Source organism: Geosmithia morbida (genome assembly GCF_012550715.1).
Source record: "Geosmithia morbida isolate 1262 chromosome Unknown scaffold_21, whole genome shotgun sequence".
Taxonomy (NCBI): domain Eukaryota; kingdom Fungi; phylum Ascomycota; class Sordariomycetes; order Hypocreales; family Bionectriaceae; genus Geosmithia; species Geosmithia morbida.
The window spans coordinates 358,738-377,638 of NW_023336208.1; the positions used below are offsets into that span (position 1 = coordinate 358,738).

The 18,901-nt window shown below is 55.6% G+C and overlaps 7 protein-coding genes across 7 annotated transcripts; 4 read left to right on the plus strand and 3 right to left on the minus strand.

The window, feature by feature from the left end:
- Positions 1–794: 794 nt before the first annotated feature.
- On the plus strand, positions 795–2,194 carry GMORB2_4591 (Glycosyl hydrolase family 76; the record flags this gene model as incomplete). The annotated part of the gene is made up of 3 exons (XM_035466565.1): positions 795–889; positions 1,025–1,452; positions 1,584–2,194. The coding sequence occupies 3 exons, from the start codon at positions 795–797 to the stop codon at positions 2,192–2,194; spliced, it is 1,134 nt and encodes a 377-aa protein (XP_035318334.1).
- Positions 2,195–2,813: 619 nt separating this feature from the next.
- Positions 2,814–3,900, minus strand: GMORB2_4592 (thymidylate synthase; the record flags this gene model as incomplete). Its single annotated transcript, XM_035466566.1, has 2 exons — positions 2,814–3,699; positions 3,782–3,900. 2 exons carry the CDS (start codon positions 3,898–3,900, stop codon positions 2,814–2,816), a joined length of 1,005 nt encoding a protein of 334 aa, XP_035318335.1.
- A 1,078-nt stretch (positions 3,901–4,978) lies between these two features.
- GMORB2_4593 (H/ACA ribonucleoprotein complex subunit 4) lies at positions 4,979–6,751 on the plus strand (the record flags this gene model as incomplete). Its single annotated transcript, XM_035466567.1, has 4 exons — positions 4,979–5,099; positions 5,213–5,369; positions 5,479–6,110; positions 6,195–6,751. 4 exons carry the CDS (start codon positions 4,979–4,981, stop codon positions 6,749–6,751), a joined length of 1,467 nt encoding a protein of 488 aa, XP_035318336.1.
- A 1,035-nt stretch (positions 6,752–7,786) lies between these two features.
- GMORB2_4594 (uncharacterized protein) lies at positions 7,787–9,448 on the plus strand (the record flags this gene model as incomplete). Its single annotated transcript, XM_035466568.1, has 3 exons — positions 7,787–8,072; positions 8,165–8,422; positions 8,550–9,448. The coding sequence occupies 3 exons, from the start codon at positions 7,787–7,789 to the stop codon at positions 9,446–9,448; spliced, it is 1,443 nt and encodes a 480-aa protein (XP_035318337.1).
- A 437-nt stretch (positions 9,449–9,885) lies between these two features.
- GMORB2_4595 (uncharacterized protein) lies at positions 9,886–14,175 on the minus strand (the record flags this gene model as incomplete). The annotated part of the gene is made up of 2 exons (XM_035466569.1): positions 9,886–12,017; positions 12,237–14,175. 2 exons carry the CDS (start codon positions 14,173–14,175, stop codon positions 9,886–9,888), a joined length of 4,071 nt encoding a protein of 1,356 aa, XP_035318338.1.
- Positions 14,176–14,736: 561 nt separating this feature from the next.
- GMORB2_4596 (protein LTV1) lies at positions 14,737–16,100 on the minus strand (the record flags this gene model as incomplete). Its single annotated transcript, XM_035466570.1, has 2 exons — positions 14,737–16,000; positions 16,081–16,100. The coding sequence occupies 2 exons, from the start codon at positions 16,098–16,100 to the stop codon at positions 14,737–14,739; spliced, it is 1,284 nt and encodes a 427-aa protein (XP_035318339.1).
- Positions 16,101–16,562: 462 nt separating this feature from the next.
- On the plus strand, positions 16,563–18,593 carry GMORB2_4597 (large subunit GTPase 1; the record flags this gene model as incomplete). Its single annotated transcript, XM_035466571.1, has 2 exons — positions 16,563–17,559; positions 17,650–18,593. The coding sequence occupies 2 exons, from the start codon at positions 16,563–16,565 to the stop codon at positions 18,591–18,593; spliced, it is 1,941 nt and encodes a 646-aa protein (XP_035318340.1).
- Positions 18,594–18,901: the final 308 nt, after the last annotated feature.

Genomic DNA, 18,901 nt, shown 5'->3' on the forward strand with positions numbered 1-18,901 from the left:
GCTCGAGAGAGGAGAAGACGGGATGGATACGGAAGAAAAGAAAAAGCCCCAAGTTGCTGAACATGGCGACGGCAAGTGATCATCTGTCCGGAGAGACTCTCGCATCCTTGCTCCCCATGTGGACCCCTAAGGAATGACGGCAGATCATTTCCCCATTCCTCCTCAATCTTTCTCTTTCTTCTCTCATGAGGGGGGTTTCTTTTTTTCCTTTTTATATATATATAAAAAAAAAAGAAGGAAGAGGAAAGGAAACAGCGTTAGCGGCCGAGGGTTTTCAGAGATTTGACGTGGGGACCAAGCCTAGACGAGTTCCCGTTTTCGAGTTCCAACTGCCTTGGAGATTTAACAAAAGGACCAGAGTCGAGGAGTCGAGCATCTAGCTTCGCGACTATTGCACATATTAGGAAATGCGTATATGCTCGTGTCGCCACGGCAGCTCCATGCCTTTTTGCTCTTCCACCGCGTGACTGATCTGGATCTAACACCCGCTGCCGTGGTGAGATGGATGCATCGACCGTGCAGACGGGCGTCGAGCCGTCGACGACTCCATTCGTCACGCGCACACGCACCGGTATAGATGCGGGAGGAGGAGACGATGAGTTTGTCCGGCCTCGGATGCATAAGATGGGCATCTCTCCCGGCATGTTCGAGGTCGATATCAGAAAGAAGCAGCATTCAAGAAAGCCTCGATCGACCATCACTCACTCATTCCTCCAATCCACACATTTCACCTTCTCTTCATTCTCTCTTCAGCATACCTGCACGCCTTTTTCTCTAACAACCCTCGCTTCAGAATGGTTGCTGCTGCTGCCGTCTTGGCTGCCCTCGTCGGCTCCAAGCTCGTCTCTGCGGATGCGACGACCTACCGTGTCAATGCTCGTTGCAACCTGTATGCTCTCTCTCTCTCTCTCCCTCTCTCTCTCTGCACCTCTCTCTGCATTCCTCCGTCTCCGTGATTGATTAGAATAGAAAAGTTCGGAGAGGAGATAAAAAGTGGACGAGCAGAGACTGACCATCCCTCAAGTGACCAGCTGATGCGTTGGTTCTCATCCGACACGGGCCTGTGGAACACATACTGGTGGACCGGCGCCGGCATCCTGACGGCCTTCAACGACTTTGCCTACCTTGACGACAGTGTCAAGGACGTCTACGGCCACGTGTGGGATGACGTCCTGAACAACGCGCCCAACAACCGTCCCTACAAGATGCGCAAGGCCAGGAGCAACGACGACGTCAAGCGGTACACGGGATGGACCAACAACTTCTACGACGACGAGGGCTGGTGGGTTCTGGCCCTCCTCGGCTCCTACGACAACACAGGCGACCAGGCCCAGCTCCAGGCTGCCATCACTCTCTGGGAGGACATCGACGATGGCTTCGGAACCCACGTCTGCGGTGGTATTCCCTGGAAAAAGGAGCCGGCTACGACTGGTCCTCTGGCAATTCCCAACTGTATGTTCTTTCCATGTCTCGCTTATGTTTCTCCTCATCTCTCGCTCTCTCTCTCTCTCGCTTTGTGTGTTTGATATGTTTGTATGATGCTCGTTTCTACATCCCCCTCTCTGACACATCTTAAAAAACAGCCCTGTACATCACGGCCAGCGCCGCCATCGCTAACCGTGTCGGCTCCAACACGCGCCAGACGTACCTCGACGCTGCGTTGAAAGGTTGGGATTGGTTCAAGAGCTCTGAGCTCATCGGGTCCGACAACCTGGTGGCCGACGGCATCGACGTCGACACGTGCAAGAGCCGCGGTGACGCAGTCTACACCTACAACCAGGGGTCCATCATCGGCGGCCTCGTCGAGCTGGCCCACGCCACCGGCGACGACTCGTACCTCGACACGGCCTCGGACATTGCCGACGCCGTCATCGCCGACGACAGCCCCATGGTCCAGGACGGCATCCTCGTCGACGGCTGCGACAAGGACCAGTCCTGCGACGGCGACGGTATAGCCTTCAAGGGCGTCTTCGCCCGCAACCTTCGCAGGCTGTACCTCGCCCGCCCCACCGACTCCTGGAAGGACTTTCTCCAGAACAACGCCCAATCCATCTGGAACAACGACCTGAGCCTCCACGACGACGGCTGCTTCAACGGCGTATACTGGGCCGGCCCTTACACCGACAAGGACGCTCCCGTCGCCCAGGGTATCGCCCTCGATGCCCTCACTGCTGCTCTTGCCACTACCCTGTAAGGGGTGCGTATGTTCAGGTAGCTCTCCGTCTTGTTCTATTCTTCTTCTTCCTCTTCTTCCTCTTCTTGTTCCCTGTTCCGTTGGCTCACTTGATTGTATGTTAGCTTTCCGAGCCACCCCTCTGTGTGCGTGCAATCCCTTCTCATTCGAACTGTACATATTCTCTACCATTGATTGTCCGTACCGTACTGCTAGCAGTACTTGGTATTGATAAGCATGATCAACTTGAGGCCTTCTATAAATATGCCTCGTAAGGAATCAACTGTCTGGTGAGACAGCAGAGGACAGCCATGGTTGGAAGACTGCTGCCGTGCCTCTCTGCGGGATGCCTTGCTCAGCACCCTGCTCATCGCCTCTAGTTACATATTGGAAGAAAAGATGAGTAAAAAATACGAATGAATCTTGCTCTCCTGGTCCCCCTATGCATATGTCCCTGGCCCGTGTACAGGTGAACGGACACGTCCCATCTGTCCTCTAATTTTTTTTTAACGGCACTAATATCGAACTTATCCCCCCCAGCACAGAAAGGATCCAAGAACCTCTTGCATCACTTGTCTTTTTCAACGTTCCCATTGTGTGCGTCATATTACCCAATGGCAACACAATACCTTGATCCGATCTAAACAGACATCTTCATAGCGATTGACTTATGCGGCTCGTACCCCTTGATTATAAAATCCTCAGCCTTCCAACCGTCGATGCTACCGCCCTTCTCCCTGGATATGTCCAACTCGGGGAAGGCACGCGGTTCACGCTCCAGCTGCGTCTCCAGGGCCTCGACGTGGTCAAGGTAGACGTGTGCATCTCCCATGACGTGCGTCAGGCTCCCGGGTACGAGATCGCAGACGTGGGCGATCATGTGGGTTAGCAGGGCGTAGCTGGCGATGTTGAAGGGGACGCCCAGACCCATATCGCACGACCTCTGGTACAGCTGGCAGTGCAGATGACCTCTCTCGGCATGATCGCCGTCTTCCTGCTGTTTCTCTCGCTGCTGTCCGTCGTGGGGGCTTCGCCTCTTGCCGGGGTACGAGACGTAGAACTGGGCAAACATGTGGCAGGGCGGAAGGGCCATCTTCTTGATGTCGCTCGGGTTCCAGGCTGACATGATGATGCGCCGGTCAAAAGGGCTGTTCTTGAGCTTGTGGATCACCTCGGCCAGCTGGTCGACGCCCTGGCCCTGGTAGTCGGTGCGGGCGTCGACGTACTCGGCGCCGAAGTGGCGCCACTGGAAGCCATAGACGGGACCCAGGTCGCCGACCTCGCGGTGGCCCAAGCCGACGCTGTCGAGGAACTCGCGCGAGCCGTTGCCGTCCCAGATCTTGACGCCCGCCTCGCTCAGCGGTATAGACGACGTGCTGCCCTCGATAAACCAGAGGAGCTCGGCGATGATGGCGCGCGTGAAGACACGTTTGGTCGTCAGAAGTGGGAGGATGGGCTTGCCGTTGTCGTTCAGCTTGAATTTCAACGGTCGGGGCGCGAATATGGAGTATGTTCCTGTTCCCGTGCTGCTCAGGAAGAAGAAGAGAAGAAGATGAGTTAGAAGAGAGAGGAGAAGGCGGAGGGGGGCTGGGAGTTGGTTGTGCTAACCGATCAGGGCGGTGCTCGCCGTCGTCTAGAATCTCGCGCACGAGATCCAGATACTGGTATTCTTCGTGATTTCTCACGGGCGCAGCCGTGACGGCCGCATTGTCTTGTTTCGACGCCATAGTCGTATGTGGTGGTGTGTGTGTGTGTGTGTGTGTGTGGTGGGATGTCCAAGGGGAGACGCGCCCCGCGTAGAGTGCCCCGCGTCGGTCCCACATTGCATTGTATTGCTGCTCACTACGTCGAGACGCACCCTTCAAGTTCATCACGTGTAGCCCACATGGTGGGATGCGACTTGTATTGATTTTAACTGTCCCACTTACTACCTTTGTTATGCGCGAGATGCTCCTCCTGGTGACGCTGTAGAGATTTTGGAAAGGGGCAGGGCTGCCTCTGACGATTGCCGCCGCTTCCCATGGACGCCCCCCCCAGCTGTTCTGTGGCGGCTCGCCGCTTCTGTGGGCAGAATCAAGTTGGGATGCCACCCGCAGATCTACCGACGGTTCACCATTCGGACAGAATAGCAGATTGTGGTTGTGAGGGGAGAAGTACGACCATGGCCATGACTGTGTTCCTCTCAAAGTGGCTTCTTGTCTGGGTGTTGTGATACTACTGCTTGCATTAGTTAGATGGGCACAGCCAGTACATATAGAACAGGAACCAACGGCATGTCTCGATTTTTACTTTTGATTCAAGTCAACAATGGCATATCTTTCCTTCGTCTCTTCTTCATCTAAAGTTTAGTTACCTCACTAGCATCAACAACTCTTCCCTTGACTCAGCGAAAGACGAAGACAAGAAAAAGAAGGTATCTGTGGCTGAACACTCGATTCCACCAGCCACAGTGGCTGTTATTTTCTTCTCCAATCATAATTGGCTCTGTTCCAGCTACCGGAAGACCCACACACAGGAAAGCCGGAGCCCGCAGAAAAGCGCAAAAAAAAAAAAAAATTGGACGAGGCCTTCTTTTCGCCTTGGCTCTAATTTTTTTTTTTCCTTCTCTCTTTCTTCCTTGGACGCCATCACGAACCGACCGACAAGAAGAACGTTGGCAATTCACCCAATTGCAACGGGACAAACGGACGGACGCTTTCCTATTCTTCTCCCACGGATCGAGTCGCATTCTGTCGGGTCGAACATATAGAATAAATTTCTTGGAAGAGAAAAAATAACACAAGGAAGATACACACAACGCCCAACATGGTCACGGACGTTGTCAGGAAGGAGGAGAAGGAGGACGAGTACATCATCAAGCCTCAGGCTTCTGCGCCAGCTGTGGACACCAGCTCGTGGCCTCTTCTCCTCAAGAACTATGACAAGCGTACGTCGACGATAGCCGGGAGGACGGATATCTGATCTTTCTGGGAGTGGCGGTGGTAGCTGTCGTTCAGTTTTGCTAACTTTTTTTTCCCCTTCTTCTTCTTCTTCTCCCAGTTCTCGTGAGGACTGGTCACTTTACTCCCATCGCCAATGGATGCTCTCCCCTCAAGCGCGACATCAAGTCGTACATCAGCTCTGGTGTCATCAACCTCGACAAGCCTTCGAACCCGTCGAGTCACGAGGTTGTGGCCTGGGTCAAGCGCATTCTCCGGTAAGATCGATCCAAAGAGGGGGGAGAAGGAGAGGTGCACTTGATGGCAGACAGCCTTCTTTCTTCTCATCCATGAACTCTCTGCTGACATCTTTCCTCGCGTGTATAGTGTCGAAAAGACTGGTCACAGTGGAACTCTCGACCCCAAGGTCACAGGCTGCCTGATTGTCTGCATCGACCGCGCCACTCGTCTGGTCAAGTCTCAGCAAGGTGCCGGGAAGGAGTACATGGCCGTGATCCGCCTCCACGACAAGGTGCCGGGCGGCCAGGCGCAGTTCGCCAAGGCCCTGGAGATGCTCACGGGAGCCCTGTTCCAGCGCCCGCCGCTGATCTCGGCCGTCAAGCGCCAGCTGCGTATCCGTACCATCTACGAGACCAAGCTGGTCGAGTTCGACAACGACCGCCACCTCGGCGTCTTCTGGGTAAGCTGCGAGGCTGGAACCTACATCCGTACCCTGTGCGTGCACCTCGGCCTCCTTCTCGGCGTGGGAGCCCACATGCAGGAGCTCCGCCGCGTCCGCTCCGGCGCCATGGACGAGACCAAGCAGCTCGTCACCCTGCACGACGTCCTTGACGCCCAGTGGACCATGGACAACACCCGCGATGAGACCTACCTCCGCAAGGTCATCTCTCCCCTCGAGACCCTCCTCACCTCGTACAAGCGTCTGGTTGTCAAGGACAGCGCCGTCAACGCCGTCTGCTACGGTGCCAAGCTGATGCTTCCCGGTCTCCTCCGTTACGGTATGCCTCTCTGATTCCGATCCCACCCAGATGTCCTCCCGCATCTCTCCCTCTTCTGTCCCTAACCCGCGATGACCCCTGCAGAGGCCGAGATCGAGCACCACGAGGAGGTCGTGCTCATGACCACAAAGGGTGAGGCCATCGCCCTGGGCATCGCCCAGATGTCCACGGTCGAGATGTCGACCTGCGACCACGGCGTCGTCGCCAAGGTCAAGCGCTGCATCATGGAGCGCGACCTGTACCCCCGCCGCTGGGGTCTCGGACCCGTCGCCGCCGAGAAGAAGAAGCTCAAGGCCGACGGCAAGCTCGACAAGTTTGGCCGCCCCAATGAGGCCACCCCCGCCAAGTGGTCCTCCGGATACACCGACTACGGTGCTCCCGCCCCCGCCACCGACGCAACGTCCGTTGCTGCTGCCGCCGCCGCCGCTACATCCGGGGCCAAGCCCGCCACCGAGGACACCACCATGGACGAGGCTGACAAGCCCGCCCCCGCTGCCGCTGATGAGGGCGACAAGAAGAGGAAGAAGCACGACGGTGAGACTGCCGAGGAGAAGGCCGAGCGCAAACGCCGCAAGGCCGAGAAGAAGGCCAAGAAGGCTGCCAAGAAGGCTGGAAAGGACAGCGACAGCGACAGCGACTAAACACAGAGAAGACGAACACACACACACGCATCCACATTCTTTGAATTATGGAAAAGAGAAAGAAAACAACGCTGTTTCTACATAGTTCTTCCCTGACCATTACATGATCTCATCCCTCCCCCCCCCCCACCCTCTCTCTTCTCCTTTTCCTCAACTCACGGAGTTCTATTCGTGTAGTGGTCGCCAAGGGGTTCAGATTTTTTTTTGGTTAATATGGGGGGAGGAAACAGTCGTAAGTTCTCTCTTGTGCACTGTCATCTCTGCTGTACCATTTTAAAAAAGAAAAGAAGAGTGTGGGCTTGGCAAACCCCTCGGCGTTTTTACTTTTGGCACAAATCTTTTGATGTTTTGTTTTCATTTTCTTCATTGCTCGGTAGGGGGTGTTATGAGATCTTTCCTGCTTCGTACAGTTCTTGTCTAGTTGAATTCGACTTTCAAAAATTGCATCATACATCTTACTTCATGATGATCCGTGATGACGATTTGGCAATGTGTCTGGTGAGGCAGCAAGGCATCAACAATTTTGGCAAACCTCCCCCGACCTGTTGGCCATTTTTAAGCGCCCACATCCCTGCACTTGCATCTTGCCTCTAAGCGCCCAGCCGAACGCCATTTTTCCGATCCAAGTAAGTCTCATTAACCATGGAACTCGCCGTCTATTGGCTCCTTTTATATCATGGCTTCCTATCAATAATGATCAATAATGGAGGGAGTGAGGGAGGGTGGCATACACGAGCTATGTGACGAACTATAGGTTTGTCCCCCAGGCCCGTCTTGGCGGTTGATACAACTCTTAACTGCCTCTCCCCTCTTCTTGACGTCTTTTTTTTTTTCCTTTCTTCTCTTTTCTAAGTATATTCTTCCTGTTCTCTCTGGTAGAGATCACTTGTTCCTCTCCTCTCATTCATACGCTCCTTTTCTTCGGTAGTCGTCGCTCCTCCCCGTGTCTGGTACACTGAAGAAGGGCCCCCCTTTCTATACATATATTACTTTATAATCATCCCTTCACATCCTCTGACAGGCAGCACATAAAACATGCCATCCGTCCGTCAGATAGTGGCCGCGGCCGTGGCCGTCATACCCCATCTTGCCGCCGGCCTCCAAGTAGCTCCTGGGTCGCCCTGCTCGGGCTTCTGCATCGACTCCCCCAGCCTCGACGAGTCGGACCCAGACTCCTCCAACACTGGCTCGGGCGACATCGTCTGCACAGACGAAGGGTATACGTCACAGGAGAATGGGAGGAAGTTTCAGCGCTGCCTCACCTGTCTTCAGAGTAGCGCTCATACTGCCGACCAGGAGAGTGACCAGCAGTGGTTCTTCTGTATGGGACACCCTTGGATATTACTGTCCCAGTCTTTATCTTTACGAGTATCCCATTCAGTCACTGACTTGTTTCTTTTTTCTTTTCATCAGATAACCTTCGATACGCAATAGACTACTGTGTTATGGGATACCCAAACGGCACAGACACCAACGGCGGCGGCCCCTGCACCACCTCGGAATCCTGCGGCGCCTTTGAGGAGGCTCTCGAGTTTGGCATAGAGGACCCCGCGTACGCTCAGCCGTATCAATTCTGCGGAAAGAGTGACGGCCGTCTCGCCTCGGCAGAGTACATGGATAACTGCCAGGCGTGTGTAGGTGTCGACGATAGTCAATCCTACCTTGTCAACTGTATGTTTACCTTTCACTCTTTTCCTCTTACTCCTCCCTCTGGTCGTTTACTTCTTCCCTGCTCTTCTTCTCCACTCCGGCCCTACCAAGACGGATTTCCCGACTGACTCACCTCCCTCCCCCCCAGTCCTGGTCGCCGTCCGCGCCGGGTGCGAGCAGAAGCCCGCAAACAACATGCTAGTTGGTCTGAGCGACAGCGTCTTCGCCACTTCAACCATCTCCATCGTCCAAGCCTCGAGCTCGATCAACTCCTCATCCTCCTCGTCCAACCAGTCCAGCCTGTCCTCTCCGGCCATCGTCGGCATCGTCATCGGCTCCCTCGTCGTCATCCTCTTCACGTCAGGCTGCATCTTCATGCAGCTGCGCAAACGCCAGAACCGTCGACGCATCCGCCTCCGCCTCCGTCGCCAGCAGCAGCACAACCCCATGTCCCCCATGTCATTCCGCTGCCAGACGCCGTCCAGCGCGCATCACCACGACGACGACGGCGGCGATGACGGGGAAAAGGGGAAGAGGACAGCCATCGTGTCATCATACGTTGTCAGTCCGGCCGAAGCCCTCCGCTCGAACCCCTTCTCATTCAGAAAACTCCCCGGAATCACCACCGCTGCTCTCCCCACGCCTCCCTCTCCCATACGCGACGTCTCGACCGCCGCCTCGTCGCCGGAGAACCATTTCGTCACCCCCACAACCACCACGTCTACCCACTCCAACGCCCATCTCCTCTCGTCCACATACAGGCCGTACAACCCCGCCGACTTCTCCCCATCCATCCCCGGCCTGGCAATCACTACTTCCCACGCGGAGACATACCATGACACCCCCACGTCAACCCCTTCTTCTCAGATCAACGCCTCAGTGTGGGAGCAGCCGGATCCGCACAGCAGTGGTGATGACCGAGGCGCCAACCCCAGGAGGAACACGAGTAGTGCTTGGGGTTTCGCCCGTAACAAGACTTCCCCTTCTACGGCGACGAGAAATGCTGTGCAGCTGTCGTTTCCCCCGCCGCCCGGGTCGGGCAAATAGTGCCTTCTTTCACGTCGTTTTATTTCTACGATATAATGTTTTTTTTCTTCCTCTCTCCGATAAGCGGAGCGGCCTTTGATGAATGACGTAACAACTGTGTCTTCATTTCTGAATATATATAATCTTTTCTCCCAAAATATAACTACATCTTTCCGTGAATCCCTGCCAAGGGCCGGGCCTTCTGCCGGAGAGGATTTCCTTAGTACGCTTCGCATGACCAACCCCTAAACCACGGCCTTGTGTTCGCAAAGTCTCAAAACTACCAGAGCCCGTGGGCCTTATCTGGCAAACGTCATGTCACGATGCATTAATATGTATACCAAAGAACTCGAATGTTCCGCAGAGAACAAAATACTCCTCTCTTTCACTTGCTATAGAGCACAAGATATAAGACAAAACATGAGAAAAACGCCTGATATCAAAATGCTGCTTCCACTTCAACTCAGATCCATAGCTTCCCAGGGTGTCGACGCCCTACTGTTTCCCCGACTCGTCTGCATCCTCTCCGTCTGTGATCTGAACCACGCCGCGCCCTCCTCGAGTTCCTCGCGCATAGCACGAAGTTCACTGATGAGCTTCTGGTTCTCGTTCATGGGGCGCTTCGGCGGGCTGGCTTCGCGGTCCATGACCGAGTCTTCTTCCTCTTGGAAGTCGTCGGCCGCAGCGCCCTGTTCTCCCGGTCTCTTTCTCTTGTTCGTTGACGGCGGGGATAAGACGTGCTCCGGTTGTTGCGGATGCGGCTGTTGGGAAGCACCAAGTGATTGCGATAGGAGACTTGGACGTCTGATTGACCAAGGTCGGTCGCGGGGGTCGCTTGTCGGTGCGGTCTCGTGTTGTGGCATGCCGTTGGTGCCGGTGTACGATGCTGCTCTGCGTCGCTGGCTCGATCCAAGACCGGGGTAGTTCTTTCCGCCGTAGAGTACCTCGTTGGCCAGGTTCTCCGGCAGAGCTGTGCCGTCAGGCATCTGGACTATGCCCATAGCCTTCAGGCGCCAGCGCTCAGACACGTTGCTCGTGGTCCGGGACGGTTCGGGACTGGCACTGCTCCGCGATGACATGGAGCCCAGCGATCGTCGAAAGCCCTCTGGCTTCTTTTGAAGAAGCTGATCGCGGATGGCTTGCGTCTTGCCGCCTGATTTTCGCGTCATGGAGCTCGCAGGTGAGGACGGCCGTGTCGAGGGGGGCGGTGGCATGGCGACACGGTCTGGCCTGAGGATGCTGATTCTCGACGTGGAGCTCTGGCGTCCGCGACCGTGGTCGCGTCCGTGGATTATCCTGGCTGCGTGGTCCCCTTCGTTTCCGACTCCCGACAAATGTCCCGATGCTAGCAGTTCCTGTTCCTCCCGATTCCTCTTGGTGCTGGTCCTCTTCCTTCTCATGATCTCCATCGTAACCTCCTTTGATCGATCAACCTCGGCAAGCCGAGCCTTTTCTCTCTCCTCCTCTTCTCGGAGCGCTGCCTGTCTCTTCTCTTCCTCTCGTTTCGCCTCGTAGTAAGCGCGGAATTGCTCGCGGCCATTCTTGCGCAAATAACGTAACCGTTTGGCACGCGCATTCTTCTTCCATCGATAAAAGAACTTGACCTGGAGGTTGTACACGCGGAATGCCTCCACCTCTTCGCTGAGCCGCTGTTCCTCCTCTCTCCGGGCCCTCTCCTCCTCCTCTTCAACAAACTTGTCGTACAGTCCCTTTAGGATATCGTCCACTATATATACCGTGAAATCCTCCACAAGGCCGCCGTCTCCTCTGACATACCACTTGGCAAAGTCTCCCATGGGATCCTCTTGCGGTGTCGGCTGTATTGGCGAAGGCGCCGGTGAATCTGCGGTCATCACCGCAGAAGGCGGCAGCAGGCTCGGCCCAGGCGGGGCAGAGACAGCTTGTCCAATACTGAACTGGGGGGTGTCTGCCTTCTTCTCCCCCGTCCCCGAGCCGATGGGTGGAATGGTTGGTGTTTTCGATTGTACCTCTGGAGGCGCAGGTGGCGGTTGTTCGGTTGTCGGTTTGAAGCTGAATAGGCCAGGGGACTGCCCTTGGGATGGATTCTCCTGCGCCCCATTAGGTAGCGTTGGAGGAGGGACCAAACCGGGTGTCGGCAATGGCTCCTGCTGCTGAGGCCGGGAAGTTGTGGGTGTGAAGAAGCTGGCCGGCGGTGTCGTCGCCTTGCCCTGGTCCATGCTGCTATCAGCTGCAGCTGGGGTTGTCGTAGCCTGCCCTTGCTTCGGGAATCCAAAGGTCGAACCAGTTGCCCCAAAAGCGGTACCACTACTGGTGGTGCTGTCCGCCTTGAGCTGGAAGGCACTGGCAAAGGGACTTGATCTCGTGGTCTCTAGTGCTTTCGATCGGTCCGTCGCAGGCTTTGCCTGGTTTGCATCCTGGTTTGGAGCAAAAGGGCCGAGGCCCTGGGAGCCAAAGGCTGTCGCTGGCTTTGGCACTGACCCGAACGGATTGGATGCAAGTGCGACATCACCTGGTCTCGGTGCAGCAGAGGCGAATGGATTTGATACCGGTTGTGCCTCACTCGAGATGGCTCCAAAAGGACTCGGATTTGCCTGCGAAGATTGAGACGCTATTGCGGGGATTAGTAAATTCAGATTCGCCCTCTTTCTCGTGTCCCAGCTCTTATCTTCCTATGTTCTCTCTTCTCGTCCTCTTCATCTTCAATGCGTCTTCCATATCTTGATCCTGTGGGCTATTTCGAGTGCTGGAAGACGTCCCGCCCGTAGACATAAACTGCGTGGTATAGAATTTTGTGTCGAGAGCGGGTTGGATGATGGCAGTATCTTACCTGTGGCACCGTTAGACAGGTTACTACCGCCGAAGATGCCTGATGGTTGGGAGGGGCCAGTTGGTGCCGAGAACGGGCTCGGTGCGGAATTCGGTTGCGTGCCACCAAACATGGATGATTTGGGTGCTGTTGCTGTCGGCTTGGAGTCCGAGACAAACAGGCTGTCTTCTTCTTCTTCTTCTTCTTCTTGGGATGGCACGCTGCTTAGGTCTTGCTTGACCGTCCGGTGAATCACGTCGGGTAACGAGTGCGACCCTCGCTTCTTTTCCACCATTTTCCGAGAGAACTGATGCGAGAGCCGGACGGGCGGCAGCTGCTGTCGGTGACGAAGAATGAGGCGCCGCTTAGCAGGATTCAATGGGTCGGCAGGGTCGGCTTCGAACTCAAGGTCATGTAGCTCTGCAAATTCAATCGCCTCGTCAACTGTGTCGAATCGGAGGAACCTGTTGAGAGTAGCGGCCGTCACATCCTTGACCTCATCCTTTGGTCTCCCCATGGCTCTTGCGAGGGACCGGAGAATGGATCGTCGCACAAGCGGGAAGTGGCACTCGGCAAAGCAGGCCATCGTGTAGGAGAGGGATGGGTCCTCGACGATGCGGAGGTAAGCGTGATGGGCGCCAGCCGCGGCGAACGAGGGGCCATCCTTCAGCGGACCGTGGAAGTCTCCGGTATTCTGCAGGGATTCCACAAGGGAGACGGCCGTGCGCACTTCGTCGGAGTCCTTCCACAGCTCGGGCCTCCATGACCGCTGCAGCGTCTCGAGGATGCTGGGGTCGCGGGCGTGAAAGATGAGGTAGTAGGCGCGGAATTCGGGCTCGTTCTCGCAGGTGATGCCCTGGGCATTGCAGTCGTCGTACAGGTCGCGAAGGGAGAGTAACGTCTTGCCCAGCTGTTCCAGCTCCTGCTGCTCTACAAACTCTTCGGGTCGAATATCCTTCTGGGAGAGTAGATGCAACGCGGTAACGTGGAATCTGGCAATGTTCTCCAGCACGTAGACCTGTGTCCTGATCTCGTCCGGTGTGAGGGTGGAGAAGAATGTGAAATCGCGACGGATGGCTCTTGTTCGGTCCCAGAGAAATCCGTGGAAGGTAGCAAGATTGCCATCCTGCCGCAAGAGGTCGTCTATGAGATAGTCGAGGGATCGTTGCAGCGTAGCGACGGAGCGTACGTCCATGGGAAGGGGGGCTTCCTGACCAGCGGCCGAGCGTGCCAGCTTCTTGACCATGCGGACGGTCATGGGAATATTAGACTCGGGGTCCTTTTCGGCGTGCTGCACATCCAGCTCGGTGATTCGCGTAATTTTTTCGTACTCGGGACACATGTCTTCGGAGATGCCCTTGAACTCGATGGCGTCTTTGAGAGCCCTCCGCTTGTTTGGGTCGTCGATCAGGCCGGCCTTGGTCAGAGATTTCCGCACCTGAGCGCGGTAGTCCTCGTACTTTTCGCGAAACTTGGCCATGGCGGCCGAGCTCGCTGGATCGCCAGGCCGGGAGGGCCAGCTCGGCGGGCTGATGCCATCCTTGCGGAGGCGGTTGTAGACGTTTCTCGCGTGGGGATCCGCCATGTTGACCGCGGCTGTTGCGTTTGAGGGTTCCGGTTGCTGCGATGGCACATCTATGCCCATGTCTGTTGAGCTCACGCTTGAGGGAGAGGTTGCCCGCGAGTCATCGGTGGTTCCGAATTCGACAGACGTCCTGAGGGCGCGAGATTCGTTTGGCTTGCGTGGCTTCTTGTGTTTGGAATAGACATTATTAGATCGTCCCTGCCCAGTTGGTTTTTTCCTTTCATCGGCTCCTCGGTTGCCGTTGTCGGGGGTGCGGCCTTTGCGTTTTATATTGCCTGTGTTGCCGTTTGGGTTGGCCGTCGGCTTGGCGGCAAAGGGATTGCTCACGGACGGCGATGTCTTTTTTTGCGCCGCCGCGCCGAAGGTGGGAAACATCTGGTCGATGGCGCGCAACGGACGTCGCAATCACGATATGTATATTCGGCACATGAGGAAGATCTCCGTGACTTGTGATGATATCGCGGTGAAGGTATGAAACTGGTTTGCGGGGGAGTGGCTGATGTGCGTCGTAAATATATAGGAATAGAAGAGAGAAGAGAAGAGAAGGGACAATGAACGGTGAGGAGGTTAGTCGGGACGTGTTTATTTCTTTGTCCTGCCTGGCTGCCGCAGCTTTCTACCGCCTCCGAGTGTCAAGGAGAATACTGCCGATGGAGCTTTACTGGGGTAGCTAAACGTGGTAGGTGCGTCTCACGTGACTTGGCTTGGTACAGGGTACGTCATCCACCACCAACCTGTGTTGGTATTTCAAGTACTAAAGATGCTGCTGGGATTGAATACAGACACAGATGAGGTTGATATTGAAATGTAATCATTTCTTTCTTTACTCTGTCTTTATTCCCTCTAAATATGGGATTCCCGAAATCGGTACTATAGGCTAAATGTGGCATAAATCATGGCTTTTCCCTTCTCCCGTCACCCGTGGGCCGTGGGCCATCACCTACTCGGACGTCCCTTGATGAAACGGGCAGGTCCCAGTCCGGACCTAATTTCATCCAGCTGCTCCAACCCCGTCTGCGGCCTGTTCTTCTTGTTTGTCCTCTTCCCGGGCTTGGTGTAGTTACCCAAAAAGTCGTCCAGGATGCCGTCAAAATCGCCGCGAACGGGTCCACCGACAGTCGATACGGTAGACGCCGCCGACACGGACGCCATGTCATCCATGTCCTCGTTGTACTTCTCGTCAATCTTGTCGAACCGTGAGTCCAGCAGTGTCATCTGATCGGTACGCATGATCGACGACGACGTCATCGAGTAACTCGACGTGTCCGTCAGAGCACCCTTGCGCTTCTTGCGCTTACCACCGTTGGTTGTCGTCGTCCACATGGACTCCATTCCAGAGTGCGACACCAGGCCGGCGCCAGCCTTGTTAGTCTTCTGATCTTTCCTGAACTGCTTAAACTCCTCCAGCCAGTCCTCGCCGGGGCCCTCGTCGGGATGCTGCCGCTGCTGCGGCACGTCATCGCCGCTGACAAGATCAGGGACAGCGTCGTCGCCGTTTCTGTACTCCTTTGCGGGCTTGGCAGTGTCGTCCGACTCCCAGCCGTCCTCATCGGCGAACTGGCCGGCCTGCTCAAACTCATCATCTTCAAGCTCATAGCCGTCCTGTGTCAGCTGCTTGAAGAGATCTTCGTCTTCGCCGCTCTCATCCACGTATGCGTCGTCCTCTAGCGCTTCAAGGGCCTCTCGCAGACGCGGATCCATGTCGGGCTGGAATCCAGCGATGGAGTCAGGGATCGCTTGCTGTGACTCGTACGTCGTCCTCTCAAGATTCTTCGAAGGCAGCATGTCGTCGTCCAAGGCCACACTCGACTTGTCGTCCTTGATTTCCATATCCTTGAGGGCTTCATCCAGCGTCTGCTTTTGCTTGCCCTTGTTCTGGTTCCCCGACGCCGTCGACTCGACGAACACTACGTCCCCAGCGCCGGCCGAGTTGAGGTCGCGCAGATGCTGCATGTAGTCGTACTCGGTGTCGTCATAGTACACTCCATAGTTGGCGGCCTCGCCTTCGTTGGCGCGGATGCTCTGCGCATCGGCGCCCAGTTCGGAAACTAGGTCGTCCAGATGCTTACCCTTTCTAGCGGCGTCACCCTTTTTGTTCTCGGTCGGGTTCAGCACCATGGACGGCGCATTCTCGTCGTGAATGAGGGGGTCATTCTGGGGTCTGTGGACAAGGGTAAAGTGCTGCGCAGTGCGCTTGTCTCTGTAGAGGTGGTATTAGCCATGGATATGCCAAGAAGAAGAGGAAAGAAGAGAGTTTATCTCAAGGTAATTCCAACTTACATCCACTTTCCGCGAGCCATATCGGTGACTGTGAGGTTGATGGAACAAAAGATACGTTGGGCAGTAGTAATTTTCCTCCCAGCGGTTGGTTGGGTTCATCCAAATCTTGACAAATGAGACGAAAAAGGGCACAAAGAAAAGTTTCGCGGGGGACGCAAAATTCCAGAAAATGAGTACTGTTATCGGTTATCTAGACACTGTCCCAACACGGTGCATACAGGGTGTTCTTAAGTTATGAATGTGTCGAAATACAGTGCGAGAAGTTTATGACGGGATTTGCCCCTCCATCGATTCTTTGAATTATTCAGCCCGCCCAGGGTCGAGGACAATCCTGTTTCCCTACATCATCCCATTAACGTTCTAATCTTGTGCATACCTTTGGTATCTCAGAGATCGCCTTCATTTTCTGTGAACATTTCTGTACTAACTTTACCGAGAGACGAAAGGGAAAGAAGAAAAGCGTTAAAAAACTGCCGCCCAACATGGTCCTGGCAAAGTCCAAGAACAAGGTGGGGTTGGGCAACTCGTTGATGAACGACCGCTTCGGCAAGGGAAAGGGGCAAGACAAGAAGAGGGCCTCAGCCGTGACCAGGACAAACAAGGAGACGGGAGAGTCGTACTTGATCAACGAGAAGCAGGATGCGGCGTGGGTCAAGATGCGCTCCGTGACGGAGCAGAGCGCCATGGACGAGTTTCTGGCCACAGCCGAGCTGGCCGGTACCGACTTCACGGCCGAGAAGATGAACAACGTCAAGATCATCCACACCGACCAGAGGAACCCATTCCTCCTGTCCGCCCACGAGGAGAGGGCTGTTCTGGGAAAGCACCGCCAGCACAAAGGCCGCTTGACTGTGCCCCGCCGCCCCAAGTGGGATGCCTCGACGACACCCGCCGAGCTCGACGCCCGCGAAAGGGAAAGCTTCCTCAACTGGCGCCGCGGTCTCGCTGAGCTCCAAGAGAACAACGACCTCCTCATGACGCCCTTTGAGCGCAACCTCGAGGTCTGGAGGCAGCTGTGGCGTGTTATCGAGCGCTCCGACCTCATCGTCCAGATCGTCGACGCCAGGAACCCCCTCCTCTTTCGCTCAGAGGATCTCGAGCACTACGTCAAGGATGTCAACCCCAAGAAGGAGAACCTTCTCCTCATCAATAAAGCCGACATGCTGACCGAGAAGCAACGCACGGAGTGGGCCAAGCACCTTCGCGAAGCCAACATCGCCTTCAAGTTCTTCTCCGCCCAGCTGGCCAAGGACGCCAACGAGGAGAGGGGAGACAGTGACTCGGAGGACGAGCAGCCAGTGGCTTCGTCATCGAAGCAGCCCGAGGCCAAGACGGAGACGGAGAAGGAGTCGGGTGAGGCCAGCGAGGACAGTGACGAGGACGGCGGTGCGCAGACAAGCCTAGCCGAGGACGACACCAAGATTCTCACTATTGAGGAACTCGAGGCGATATTCCTGCGATACGCACCGATCGACACTGGTGAGATCACCTATTTCCTTCGTCTCTCCCACGCCCCCCGCCATCCGTGTATGCACCTGAGAACCAAGTTTTAACAAGAGGCAGAAAAAGAGACCAAGCTCCAAGTCGGACTGATCGGCTACCCCAACGTGGGTAAATCGTCGACCATCAACGCCCTGATCGGCGCGAAGAAGGTGTCGGTCTCGTCCACGCCCGGAAAGACAAAGCACTTCCAGACGATTCACCTCAGCGACAACGTGATCCTGTGCGATTGTCCTGGTCTGGTCTTCCCCAACTTCGCCACAACCAAGGCCGACCTGGTATGCAACGGCATCCTGCCCATAGACCAGATGCGCGAGTTTGCCGGACCCGTGGGGCTCGTGACGCACCGCATCCCCAAGGGCTTCCTCGAGGCTGTCTACGGCATCCGCATCAAGACGCGTCCGGCCGAGGAGGGAGGCACGGGCATCCCCACATCCGAGGAGCTCCTGCGGGCGTACGCCTCGGCACGCGGCTTCCACACGCAGGGCCTCGGACAGCCGGACGAGTCCCGCGCCGCGCGCTACGTGCTGAAGGACTACGTCAACGGCAAGCTCCTGTACGTGCAGCCGCCGCCTGGGATCGAGGACGGCGCAGACTTCAACCGCGACCTCTACGACGAGATGCACCTCCCGGAGAAGCGTCGAGCCGGCTTCGTGGCCCCGTCCATGGACGCCCTCTCCCTCGAGGGCCGCACCGGCGCCGCCGACGACGCCTCGGTCGCGGTGACGGACGACGCGGTGCCCCTGCCCGCCGCAGGCCCCAAATCCCAGAGCATAGACAAGGGTTTCTTCGGCCCGCGTAGCGTCGGCGGCCGCGTCGCCATGCCCTTCAGCGACAAGTACACGGAGCAGGGGAAAGAAAGGAACCTGTCCGGACGCAAGGCGCGGACCCTCGTCGCCCTAGAGAACGGCATCGACCCCAACGACGCCGCCGTCCTCTCTAGCAAGAAGCATTTCAAGGGTGGAAGCAAGGCTAGAAAGACGAAGAAGAGGCCCGGCAACATGGATGACTAGATGAAATATTGGTCTTGAAAAGAAAAGAAAAAAAAAGGTGAAATCCCCAAGAAACCAAGACAGACAAGAAATATATTAAAAAAAAAAAAAAAGACACGTGCATTTTTTTAAAACAGCTTCGTTTTCGGTTTTTCTTCTTCTTTTTCATTCATGGTTTCTTTCGAGTCTTGATGATTTTTTTTATTGATTGAAACGACATTAAAAAGGATGGAACAAAAAAACATGGTTTGCAGTGAATTTCTAAAAATAAAACAGAGAAAAAAGATATAGGAAATTTTACATCATGTTTGAAATAAAGAAGAGAAATA